This window comes from Balaenoptera acutorostrata, chromosome 3, assembly GCF_949987535.1.
Source record: "Balaenoptera acutorostrata chromosome 3, mBalAcu1.1, whole genome shotgun sequence".
Taxonomy (NCBI): Eukaryota; Metazoa; Chordata; class Mammalia; order Artiodactyla; family Balaenopteridae; genus Balaenoptera; species Balaenoptera acutorostrata.
The window spans coordinates 102,060,598-102,074,378 of NC_080066.1; the positions used below are offsets into that span (position 1 = coordinate 102,060,598).

General features: G+C 45.7%; 1 protein-coding gene across 2 annotated transcripts in view; it reads left to right on the plus strand.

Annotated features, from left to right (window-relative positions):
- SCG5 (secretogranin V) overlaps nucleotides 1-13,781 on the plus strand; it is a 55,016-nt gene continuing 41,235 nt past the window's right edge. For both annotated transcript variants that reach the window (XM_007180448.2, XM_007180447.3), the window contains exons 1-2: nucleotides 1-119; nucleotides 1,624-1,856. In XM_007180448.2, coding sequence (XP_007180510.1) covers nucleotides 1,631-1,856 — 226 coding nt within the window. In that variant the 5' untranslated portion in view covers nucleotides 1-119; nucleotides 1,624-1,630. The remainder of the gene's footprint in view (nucleotides 120-1,623; nucleotides 1,857-13,781) is intronic.

Here is a 13,781-nt window from a genome sequence, read left to right on the forward strand (position 1 = left end):
GGGACGGGGCGGGGCTAAGATGAGGAGGGAGGTGACGCACCAGCGACCCAGATCTCCCCGCTTCGCGCCCGACCCCCACCGAGGCCCAGACCGCAGCAGGCTCCTCCGGCTGCCGCTCGGTGAGTGCTGCGCTGAGGCCGGCTCGACCTCCTGACGCCCACCCAGACCAACAGGCTCTTCACGATCGGGAGTGGGGGAGGGCGTCGTGCTGAAATCCTTGAGCTGGAGGCTGGGGGCAGACAAAGGATGGGTGCGGGAATCGGAGGTTCGGCTCTAAATGAGAGGGAAAGAGTACCGAGGAAGGAGAAAAAATCAGAACGCTGTTGGCTGGGGGTGTAAATGAAACAAAGACATCCCGCATTCAGAGCGGAGGAGGGAAAGATGGAGATGGCCGGAGAGGCTGGTGTCTGCCTCTGGCCTTGTTCGTCAGATTTTGCAGGCTTTGCTGTCTCAGCTCTTTGTAGTACAGGGTTTTACATCTGAGTGGCTTTTTGAAAAGCCTTTCCTTTACAGAAGTAGATATTGGGGATTATGAATATTTCAGTTTCAGGGAAGAAATGCATGCCGCCACCACCTACTCCGCCCCCCCACCCCCACCCCGCGCGCTCGCATAGAAGGATGGTCAAAAGAGGGTTTGCATGGCCACTGCCTGCAGTCTCCGCCCTAAGGTTCAGCAGCTGCAGAGGGAATTTGCGTGAATATTTGTTCTCTTGTTCTGCAGGCTTCTGGTTGCGTGGAAGCCAACATTCAGGACAGGTTGACTCCCCAGACTAGCTTTCTTCAGTCTCCTTCACCTGTTCTGTTTTCTCTCTCATCACCCTTCGATTCCCCAAATTCGAACCTCCGGAACAGTAAGGCAATATTGCCAACATAATAATAACAATCTGGGGGGCTCTGTGTCTGGCATTGTTTTCAGTCCTCTTACGTGTGCCCTCAAACTTACCTCACAGTAACCCTATAAGACGGATGCTTTTCTCATCCCTTTTTGCAAAGAAGGAAGTTGAGGCATTTGCCCAAGTTCGCCCTGCTAGCATGTGGTGCAGCAAGCATCCTTCATCTTCCTTCCCAGATTAGAGGGCAGGCCTGAGTTGTGTGTATTGATGTTCCCTTGTACCACTCCTAAGCTTTCTGTGCTTCTTTACCATTTGTGTCTTCCAACTCCTTCCCCTGAGCCTTTTCTTCACCAGCACTAGAAAAGTCAAGATGTCACTCTCCCTCTCCCTTTCTCAAAATTGAGGCAAATTTTTGTTGTTGTTTGTTTTTGTTTGTTTAAGGGAGGGAGAGAGTGGTGGGTTAGGTGTACATAATGCAGAGCTTCCAGGGAGCTGTAAGGACAATAAAAAATGAGTCAGAAGTGCCATTATAGTCTAGTCTTCCCAAGAATGTGAGGACAGAGGGAATTGGCTGCTATCTCAGACAGACTATTTCTGTTTCTTTAATACCTTCTCACAGCTGATGTCCTGGCTAAGGTGGACACATAAGGCCTAAGCAAATCCTTAAGAATTTTTCATTGCAGTCCCTTCCTGGGCGGTCCTTGAATCACTCCCTGGAGTGATTACATGATTGCATCATCACAATTGCCAGTTGTGGCCAATCGATATATGTTTGGTCTTTTTCCTGCAGGTTAAAAATGGTTGCCAGGATGGTTTCTACCATGCTGTCTGGCCTAGTGTTTTGGCTGACATTTGGATGGACTCCAACAGCTGCTTATAGCCCGAGAACCCCTGACCGGGTCTCAGAAACAGATATCCAGAGGCTGCTGCATGGTGTGATGGAGCAGCTGGGCATTGCCAGGCCACGGGTAGAGTATCCAGCTCACCAGGCCATGAACCTTGTGGGCCCACAGAGCATCGAAGGTATTGACTGTGTTCTGCCAGTTTGCAGTTTCCATTAGCAGTAAAATAATTAATGCATATTGAAGAAACTCTACTTCCTCCTTCTGTTTTCCCTTTCTTCTTATACTACCACAGTATATAGATACATACATACACATGAGAATACAAATCCTGTGAGAGCAGGGACCTTATCTAATTCACAGCTGTAGCCCTAGCATCTAGCACAAAATCTGGTACATTAATATTTAGTAAGTGAATGAAGGAGCATCTAGCGTTATCCCTAAAAAAAGATTAGAACCCAGACCCCGTGTCTTCTCCCAAACTGATCTTTGGGAAATTGTGTCCCCAGCTGGCTGTCTCTGAGCCACTGCCAGCCAGTATTTGTAAAAGATCTTCAAAATATAGGACCTAAAGGATCTGATTTGATTCTTAGGGATGATGTCAGATAAACCCAAGGGAGCCAAAAGAGGTACTGATATTAAGAGTTTATGTCAATAACTTTAAAAAAAATTGTTTTTAATATAACAGATGTTAATTTAACTGTTTTAGGGTGGTAAGACCATTTCCCACCTGAATTCTTCTAAGTTTCTGGCAATATGATTGTAATCCTTTTATTAGAAAGTGATACTTCTTTTGTTTAGTGATTTTCTTATAGAGAGAATTGGAATCTCGCTCTTATGAGGTGGTGATGAGCAGCTCTTAAGAGGAGGTGCCTTATTTCCATGCCTTGCTTTGTATCCCTCTAATTCTGAATGCTGTCTTTCTCCACCGAGGTGGAGCCCTAAAGCAGTAGCATGGTTAATTTAGTCTGAACACAAAAGAGCACTTCAAGTGTTTGCCCACGGGAGTGGGTCCTAAGGAAAAACATGAATTCTTTCTCTGAGTTTTGTCAAAACACACACCCAGCAAATACTATTTCCTGTGCATTGATTTTGTATAATTTTGCCTGAGTCTATAATTTCCTAAAACAGCTATCTGCTTTGGGGGTCCTAGGAATGCCATGGATATTGTTGATATATGAGTCTCATTTCTGTCTTGTTACCCATAGTTTTAAACCATTGAGTAAAACTAACTCTGTGGAGTTGTTGTCTATTTAGGCTGACATTTGATTTCAGGAATGGATTAACACAGATGATTTGAATCAGAAGCATGCAAATCTAGCACAGGGCTTGAGGCAGAACAAATCAGACAGAGCTTCACGCCACCCCTTCTGAGGTGAATCTAAATCCTTTCCAGCATCTGCTGCCAACTCTGGCTTCAAGTACACCTACCCATTTCAGACCAGCTCTTTCAAGATAGTAAATATCTACCCTTTTAACCAGTAAAAGTGCTTGATTAGTCACCTAGCTGTTGTCATGGAGACGGCTTTCCAGGTTTCCATTAATACTGGAGGCCTGATCATCTGTGTGGAAAAGAAACAGCAACTCCCTGAACATCAACAGCCTATGTGTATCCACAGCCTCCTTTCCTTCACTCAGTAGCCAGCTATTCAGTACCCGCTCTGTGCCGGCCACCGTGCAGGAGACTGAGGCAGCTCTGCCCTAAAAGATTCTCAGTCTGGGGGGTAGGAGCCGGGAGAGGTTATTACAGTGCATCATGGCCAGTGTTTTGATAGATGGACAGGCAAGCTGCTGCCATGGAAGTAAAGAACAGAGTAATTTATTCTGCTTGGGAGTGGATGGGGGTGTCTGTAAGGAAATGCTGTTTTGAAGAAGCAACATTTGACCTGGGTCTTGAAGTTTGAATAGGAATTCATCAGGGAATGTCAAGTGAAAAGGCATTGGAGGTGTGAAAGAGCACGGATTAGAACAATTCAGAATTTAAAACTCTGCTTTCATTATTACCCTTGGGGTAATGTGACGTCATAGCCATGCTGGGTCTCCTCTAACAGTGTCTGTGGAAGGGATGAATATCGGCTTGTGTTTTGGTTTCCCATGACCACACATTTAGCAGCTTAACACAATACCCATTGATCAGCTCACAGTGTCCTTTGGTCAGGAGTCAGGCATGGGTTAGCTGGGGCCTCTGCTCAGTCTCATCAGGCTGAAATCACAGTGCTGACAGGAGATGCAGTCTTGGCTGGAGCTTGGGGTCCTCTTCCAGACTCATCTAGGTTGTTGGCAGAATTCAGTTTTTTGCTGTTGTGGGATCAAGGTCCCCTTTCTCTTGCTGGCTGTCAGCAGGGTCCCTTTCAGCTCTCAGAGGCCACTCTCAGGTTGGTTGTAAGCCACTGGCCCTCTCACAACATGGCAGCTTACTTCCTCAAATCCGGAAGGAGAATATCCCTTTAGTCTGCTAATCATAATACAATATAATTATAGGAGGGACTATCTCATTACTTTTGTCATTTATCAAGGGAGTGATAACCCACAGGTCCTACCCACACTCAAAGGCAGAGGATTATGCAGGGCATGTACACCGGTAGGTGGGAATCTTGGGGGTCATCTTAGATTCTGCCTGTGACAGCTTGGGTGCAAGCTAAGAGGGAAACGAAATAAGAAGCCTGGGATTTTTCCCTGTCCTGGACTTTGGCATTTAATTTATTGGGTGGTCTAATATCTTCTCATGTGAGTGTAGGATTGTTTCAACTCATCCGTTTATTTGCATTGTCTCTGCTGACATTCATTCATGCTAATTCCCAGGTGTCTGACAGATACATGGGGTATCTTCCATACCCCTTCAACATTTATTTTAGTATTTTGTTATGAAGGACCAAGTTAGAAAGTTTTTCTTTCCAATTTTTATAGAAACAATACGATATATATATATATATATATATATATACACACATACACATACATATATTCTGGTGTGAATTTTAATGCACATTTAACATAAACTGTTCCCAAAGATATCTGGATTTAACCGGCAGCTCCATCATTTATCAGTAATGTGACCTTGAGTGAATTACTTCTTGAAGCTTCCATTTAGCTTGGGGGTAGGATTTAAATTTATTCACCTGCAAGCAGGTAATATTCCAGTTCAGAGAAACAAAAATAAAGTTTTAGCATACTCCAACTATTCTACCATGAAATCATTTCTAAAGGAATCATCATTGTCATTTTAGGTGACAATTACTGGACTCTTCAATTCTTTGCATGCAGGGCTGTTCATTGTCTAATAAGTGGCACATGGAAGACAATTTCCTCTTATTGTGTCTACCCTGATTAATTAATTGTATAATCCTTAGATTAATCTCACTATTGAAGATGTATATAAGCTCTCAAACATAACATTATAAACTCTCCTTTTAAAATAGGATGTGGTATTAGTGTAAATTACTATTAGGTCACTGGGGTCATATATCCCACTAAAAATATATTTCCTCCTTTGATCCCATATCCCTTCAAGTTACTCTACCAATTTTCTTCCACAGCAGCCTTTCCACACATGCTAATGTACTTCCTCACCTCCTGTTCTCTCCTAGTCCATTGTAGTCCACTGTTCTCATCACTCATTTGTCAAGTCAACAAGCATTTTTTGAATGCCAGGCACTGTTTTAGGTACTGAAGAAATGAACATGAACCTGAAAGATTGGCAGGACAGGGGAGATAGAGTCATTACATAAAGAAATAAGTAAAATGTGTAATAAGTCAAATGGTCATAAGTGCTATAAAAATATAAAGCAGAAGAGGGGGATGGAGGAAACAAAATAGGGGCAGGGGACTCCTCACTGGGAAGACAGGCAAAAATAAGAGTTGAGAGAGTCAGCTGTGTGATCCGTGACCTTCCAGATGGAGAGGGCTGCAAATGCGAAAGCCATAAGGTTAGAGCAAGGAGGCTAGTGTGGCTGTAGCCCAGGACTCAGGAGCGCAGGAAGACATGAGACTGGGGTAAGGGCAGGAAGGGGAGGTGGGAGGTGGTGTGTGGGGACAGATCGTGTCATAGGGTCTTACAGTCCTACAGCGACTTTGGCTTTTTCTTTGAGCGTGTATCTGAGGCCATTGGAGACTTTGGACAGTGATGTGATCCGCCTTCCTTTGAAAAGGACCACTCCAACTGCTGTCTTGAAAATACTCTGTAGGGAGGGAGGACTGAAATGGGGGAGATGAGTTAGGAGACTAAGGTAATAATCCAGGTGAGGGGTGTACTAGCATGGCAGCTAGAGAAGTGGCGAGGCATGGTCGGAGGATGGGTGTATTTGAAGTTGGAGCCAATAGGATTTGCTGGTGGGTTGGAGGTAGGAACTGAAAAACAGTGAGGAACCAGGGGTGATGCCAGAATATTGGCATGATATCCTGGAAAGGAACTTTCTTTGTTTTTTTTGTTTCTTATTTTTGGCTGTGTTGGGTCTTCGTTGCTGTGCACGGGCTTTCTCTAGTTGCGGCAAGCGGGGGCTACTCTTCGTTGCAGTGTGCAGGCTTCTCATTGCGGTGGCTTCTCTTGTTGCAGAGCACGGGCTCTAGGCACGTGGGCTTCAGTAGTTGTGGTGTGTGGGCTCAGTAGTTGTGGCACGCGGGCTCAGTAGTTGTGGCTCGCTGGCTCTAGAGAACAGGCTCAGTAGTTGCGGCACACGGGCTTAGTTGCTCTGCAGCATGTGGGATCTTCCTGGACCAGGGCTCGAACCTGTGCCCCCTGCATTAGCAGGCGGATTCTTAACCACTGCACCACCAGGGAAGCCCTGCATGTGTTAATCTTGAGATGCCTTTTAGGCTGTGCTTGTGAAGGCCAACAACTTCCTTGCCCGTTTCACCTGCACTCTGCCTTCATCCCTCCCAACCTCCCTGCAGCCCCACACCCACACCAGTGTCTTCCCTCCTCCAGGCGCTCACCTGTTCTTTCCAGTCTGCGTACACCTGTCCTCCTCTGCAGGGCTCAGCTTCAAAGTCATCCTCTCAGAGAGGCCTACCCGGCTTCTCTGAGTAGCCCCCCCTTCTCTGCCACAGTGCCCTTTTGTTTTTTTAAAACTCTATAGCATTTTAAAAATTTATAATGAATGTTTGTTTCCTTGCTTATTTATTGTCTGTCTCCCCACTGGAACGGCAGTTCCATGAGGCAATATCTATTTTATTTACTGCTTTATACCCAGACACATAGTAGGCACTTGGTAAATATTTGAAGAATGAATATATATTTGAGTAAATATTTTAAAAATAAGTATATCTGGCAGCAATAAGTATATAAATTCTATTTGACTTCTGGATCTTTTGAGACTTTATTCCTTTCAGTTCAAGGAAAATATTCCATTTCTGTTCTGTGTTTTAAAAAATCTACCTAGAAGTTTTTGCCAGGAACTCAGTGATAATGTGCTTGGCAAAAGGTCTATTTACTTTGACTATGACTGATCACCAGGGTGCAAGGTTTGAACCTTCTGTACAGGCACCTATTGAGAAATGGGAAAGGCTTTTTGCAGTTATGGAATGAAACCAGCAGGGGGCCAACTAGACTTGAGGCAATAGATAGAGGATTCCTGAAACCTGGTACCCAGCCTCCTGGTTGTTAAGTCACCGGTTCTTAAGCCAGCCTCCTGGTTGACCTGCTCTAAGTGGTCCCTGGGGAGGAAGCATTTGCCCAAAACATCCTGAGGTTGGAGGTTATTTTTCACTTCTCCATGGGTACCTTAAACATGACTTGGTAAGGAGCATCTTTCAAATGTGTAAATTCTTTTTTTTCTTTTTTCGAAACTTCATGAATAAATGTATTCCTTTAATTACAATTGTAAAGATTTTTTATGATGTTATAAACATTGTGAGGATTAATCATACTTTGCCTCCAAATTAACTGATTTTACAAAGCCTTGCATATAGTGTAGAGAAAATAACATGGAGTTTAAAAATTTGTATGAGAAACATCTTCTAGCATGAGAATTGCTAACCATTAAGTAATTAATGGAGAGTTGTGGTTTGTGCTCATCTTCTGTCTGGGGAAAAAGAGAGACTGTATTATTAAAGGATGGCCATCAAATGTGTAAATTCTTAACCCAAAGCAAAACAAAAATACAAAGTAAAGACAAACAGGCACCAACTTGTTTTATAGAGAAGAAAACACACTTTGATGGTAAGGAAAAGCCGGGTTGAGTCTTTTTTTTTTTTAAAAATACATCTTTATTGGAGTATAATTGCTTTACAATGGTGTGTTAGTTTCTGCTGTATCACAAAGTGAATCAGCTATACATATACATATATCCCCATATCCCCTCCCTCTTGAGCCTCCCTCCCACCCTCCCTATCCCACCCCTCTAGGTGGTCACGGGTTGAGTCTTAACCATACTATTTACTAGCTGTGTGTGATCTCAGCGACTGTTCTGAAACCTGGTTTTCTCATACAGTGGGGCTTCAGCCCGCTCTCACAAGTGGGTTCCATTAGTAACTGAATGTAGACCTGCCTCCTCTCACTTTGTGGATATCAGGAACACGCGTCCAGTGTTTAATGGCTTTCCCTGATATTATTTTGGATGACTCACACAGTTAGCAGTACAGTTCAGCTGCGTTTCAGTGCACCTTGTATCTCAGCAGTGCCCACCTCCCTCCAAGCTCAAAGTGGCTCATTGGTCCCTATGACATAGCTAAATGGCTACTGCTGTTATATTACCCCCAGAAACAAATAAAGCCACCAGCTGTCCAAGGGATTTATTCAGAGAGCCATTAGCTATGGGATAGAGATGCGTGGGAATCAGAAGTGGCTCTGCCAGCTGACACTAATGTTAGCTTTTGATGAATCCAACCAGAAAACGTGCTTCAGTCTTCAGAATAGCAGCCTCAGGTAAAAGAGGGTCTCCTCAATACCACTGGTTCATTTTCCCCACCATTCTAGACCACGTGATAACCTCAGATACCAAGCCACTGGGAAATGTATAAATACTGGCACTTGATGGATCCCGATTAAATTTAAACCAGTATTGCCAAACCTAAAAATACCAAAATTCCTTTTTATAACACTAAATTTTGGGCTTCATCTTTCTTATTTTAAAATAAAGAGAACCAAGATTATTTTCTTAATAAATATCAGGGGGAGAGTCTTTGTAAGATAAGGTCTATTTGAAGGGGCAGATCCTAAGGAGTCTCTACTTGGCCAACCTTTGGCCGCGTAAAGGAGCCGCAGTGCCTCCACTTGGCCACGGGGTGGCAATAGTTGCTTCCCATTTGAAGGTTGGAGGGAGGAGTGTTAACATTGAACAACCGACCTGGGCCTCTCAAAGTTTCAGTCTAGCTTTTCTCTGCATTTGGAGGAAGGGGTGGGGCTGACTCTTGACCCAGGTATCCTGACTAAAATCTCTTTCTAGGTTATCCTCATCCTGGGAGAGCCAATGAGAGCAATGGGCTTGAAGGGTTGTCTTTGAGTGGACCAGGGCCTCCAGTTTGGCCCATGTCCTTTGGGGTTCCGTTGAGACCACACTGAACTCAAATCCTTAAAATTTCCCTGGATGATTTCCAGTTTTTTGTCTTAGGCAATTGGACAGATAGTGATAAGAAATTGAAAAGGAATAGGGGGAGGTCGGGTTTTTTTCTGGTGGCGGGGGAGGATAAGGAGATGAAAATGATGACTTCGTTGTGTTTAAGGTGCCCTGGGACATCCAGGTGCAGGTGTCCAGAAGGCACTCAGATGTATCTGACACAGGAGAGCTGTCTGGGTTAAAGGAAGGGGTTTGGGAGTCATCCCCATATTAGTGGCAGCTGATGCCATAGAAATGGATGAGATTACCTGGGTGAGTATCAAGTAAGAAGAGCAGACACCTGAGAAAAGGCCCGGACGACTCAGTCTGCAGGGCCAGGTAGAAGGAAACCAAGAAAGATTGGGCATTAAGGAGGACCAGAAAGGTGCAGTGTAAACAAGGAAAGAGTGTTTCAGGAAGGGGCAGTGGTCACCTTTGTCAAAATCAGCAGAAAGGTTGTGTGAAATAAGGACCATTGGGTGTAAAGTGTACACTGAGTGTAGCAACACTGAAGTTCCCGGGGGTCTCTGGGCAGAACGGGTTCTGCGGAGTAGTGGGGCCAGAAACCACAGTGCAGGAAACAGGAGAGAAGACACGATGTAAACATCTGTTCCAGAATGTCGGGTAGTGGGGAGAAGTCTGAGTAACAGTTGTGGAAGGATGGGGGGCTGGTGATGTAGAGATGAGGAAGGTTTTTGTGTAGGTGGTCGTTTTAGAGATTTGAACTTGTTGAAGTGCTAATTGGCAAGACCCCATAGAGAGTTAAAGATGTGGGATGAAGAGCAGATGACTGAGGGGTGAACATTCCTGAGGAGGTGGGAGGAGATGAAACCGGGAGCTCAGATGGAGGCCTGGATATAGGTCTTTCCTCAGCTGGGAAAAAAGGGAAGAGGCAGGAGTATGTCGGGATGCCGTGAAGTTCATGCTTGCCCCTCACAATTGCTTCCTTGATTCAGGCAAGGAGGGCAGGTACTCTTTGCCACATTTTACAGATGTGGAAGCAGAAGGTCAGAGAAGTGACTTGTCCAGGGATGCAGCTAGTATTTGAATGTGTTTCAGAGCCTGAGCTGGACCCTGGTGTACCCTTCTTTTGTTCTGTTCTGTCCAACAGAGCATGCTGCTGCTTACGCTAGTTGATTAATGGTGTGGTTGAGGACAGGCTTGATCTTGGACCAAACTGGGGAAATAGGTTTATCTTTAAGCATGATCCTTGTTCCTGGGCTCATTATTGATCTTTCTTTGAATTTGCTGCTCTATATAGAACGCCTGTGAATTGGCATTTATGATGAGGTGCTGCTTGCCTTCCTCACCAGACTGTAAGATCTGCAGGAGCAGACACAATGTCTGCCCTGCTTTTTGTATCTGCAGGGCCTAGACAGGGCCAGGCGCATAATAGATGCCCACAAAATATCTTTTGAAAGAACCTCTCACTGTATTTGGTCTTTGGAAACAACATTGACCTCTGAGATGCCAGCAGGTGAAACCAGTGTTAGATCAGTCAAGATCATCCAGCCTGTAACTATATTTCGAGCATTTTATTTTATTTTTATTTTTTATTTCTTTGGCTGCACCACGCGGCTTGTGGGATCTTAGTTCCCCAGCCAGAGATTGAACCCCTGCCCTCTGCAGTGGACGCACGGGACCGCCAGGAAGTCCCTATTTCGAGCATTTTAACCCTAATAATTCAAAATTCTCTGGCTCTTCTCCCATCTGCTCACGTAGGACCTCAGCTCCTGCAAAGTGCCCTAAACCCACGTGTGATTCTGACCACAGTGCATTGGCCCCTACCATGGAGCACTTACCCATGTTTCCCTTCTTCCTCTCCTTGTCCCCTTCAGCTGTGCACCACCTCATCCTCCAGACTCCCGCCACTGAGCTGTTACAACCTCAGGGAGCCTGTCGTAAAGTGTTGGGTGGCGAGGGCAGGGGGAGACCCGTCAGTGTACCTTGTGCCCCTAAACCCTGGAGAGTTTTAGGAAGACAGCTTTCCATTTTATTTCTCACTGTCCCCAGCAACAGCCAGCCCCCCACCTTGCTCTCCATAGATCACAGGAGAGGGTGCACAGGGAGAGAAACCTAACTAGGCATCGGGTGCCGTAGGGGTTAACAATCCCTCCCCCACCCCGCCCACTAACCACAAAGGCAGGACTTATCCCTGCCTCAGGGTCTGCTGGCCAGACTCCTTCCTTTCGTTTGAGCTTTTCCCCAGGAGGCATCTCAGTTCCTCGTGCAAATAGCTTCTGGCTGGTGTCCTCCCAGACACAGCTGTCCTATCTGAAGCCCAGAGCAGGTTCAAGCTGGGACCTCGTCACCTGAGACTTGCCATCTGGAGACAGGGCACGGCAACAGCGGCGTTCTGAGTCACCACAGGACATGATTTCCACAGATAATGGACAAAGCAGATCACACACATATGGGAAATGGAATAGTGGTAACAAAATCTTATATAATACTTTATGGTTTGCAAAACTACTTTCCCAAACCCTGTCTCGTTTGATATAACCTTTCTAACAGTGACAAAAAAAGTGTCAAGTTGCCCACAATCGCACAGCTTGAGCTTTTCGATCTAGTTGGCAAGCCAGCTGTGTTAGGTTTGACTGAATTTCTCCAACCAGCTGTCTTCCATCCCCGTAGACTTGGCTAATCCTGTGATATTTAGCTGAGAAGCTGTAATGATGCTGGGAGTCGTGGTAAACCACAGGCGGATTGGGGCAGATGGTGTTTCAGGGACGTGAAGCTTCAGAAAGCAAATTTTCCGACAAACTGCCCTCTTGCAACAAATTGGTGCAAATACCTTGGGCACCACGGTTCGTAAAGAAAGCTGTGGAAGCCGGCTGGGAGGGTTTAGCAGACCACAGCTTGGCACCACGATTAAAACTAAGTGTGACTTTTACCCGTGGTGTGTCATGGGACTGGAGTGGCAGAAGGGGCACGTGGTGTGGATGGTGGGGGAGGTGATGATCATGTGGCGTAGCAGGAAAAGCACCGAGGCTCGAAGCCCAGGGGTTTGAGTCCTGGCTCAGACCCACCATTGTGGCACTAAGCAAGTCCCTTAAACTCTATGAAGTTTAGTTTCCCAGTCTGAAGATGGAGGTAAGCTACCCAGGCCATCTCCCAGGGTTGATATAGCAGTCAAGTTAAATCATACATATAAAAGCGTTTGGGACAATATGAGATGTTACTCATATGGGAAGCATTGTCATGGTCATTACCTGTTTCATTCTACCATATATATTTCTAGGTATAAATGGCTTCAGGGCTGGAAGATGGTCATGTCTATGGTCATATCCTATGTTCCCTGTTCCCTGTGTCCTCCTAGGCTTGGACTGGGGAAACTGCCCACCATAGTTGCATGTTAGACTTTGGAGGAACCAGTACCCATCCCCCCACCCCCAGTCTTATGAAGTGCTCTAGCTAGTGTTGACCTTAGGAGTTAGGAACATGTGACTATAGTGAAGAGAGATGCTTCCTGAAAACCAGGAAATAGCAATTTTTCCATACCCAACCGTGCTCTGTTCTATTTCTTATCCTTATGGCTATACGTCTTGTGTTTGGCCATGACATGGGTTATAGAAACATCTTAAAAGTCAAGAAGACTGACTGTTTAGTCAGCTGCCGAGCCAAGAGCGAAGCATGCTCATGTGCATGTTAGGAGATGCTGGTGTGAGAATGGTGTGCAGATGCGTTGGAAAGCGTGTTCTCAGTCGCTTGAGAGCAGACTGTCCACGTGCTGGCGTGACTGGCAGGGCGTGCTCAGTACGCTTCCCCTGAGCCATGCATCCTATCAAAATATCATCTAACACATTTCCATTTTTATTGACTCCATAAGTAATTACTGAGTGCCTACCACATGCCACGAGCTGTAACCTTGATACATTTTCAAACCAACCAACACACATCTAATTTTTTTACATAGGATCTTTGTGAAATAAGAGTCAGTCATTATCTTCTCTTAACCTGTTAGTAAAAGTTAAACTCCGACCTGAGGAATTGAGTAGTTTTCCTGAGGATCGGGGACGGAGCAGGACTGGACTGCCTTTCGCCTCACCCCATCCCCGGATGCGTTTTCCATCGGTGCTCCAGAGGGGGAAGAATGAGAAAACACAACGCAAGATCAGGAATGATAAACTGTGTTTTCATACACCCCCTCGCTCCAGTGGAGTGGGTCAGTTAAATGGGTGTGATACAGACGGGTATCCGCGGAGCTGCAGGGGAGCGAACGGGCCGTGTTCTCTTACTGTGACTCTAGCAGCCCTTGTCTGAGGAGCTTGAAGTCTAGGTGAGGGAAAGGAACATAAAAATAGAAATGCACACTTTCCACACGCTGGGATAGGAGCTGAGAGTCCAGAATGTGGCTCTCGCAGTCACCACGACAGGAGCTATGAGGGGAGGTAAGGCGTTGCCCTAAGCACCCCCCCCCCCAAAAAAAAACACGCCGCAGGTCAGTTGAACTTGAGCCGGGCTTCCTTGAGGAAGGATCTTGCGGATCATGGGGCCTCAGGTTCAGGCAGGAGGAGGCGGGAAGAAATAGACATTTTATCCAGAATGTGTTGAGTGCAGGGTGGTTAGGGGTG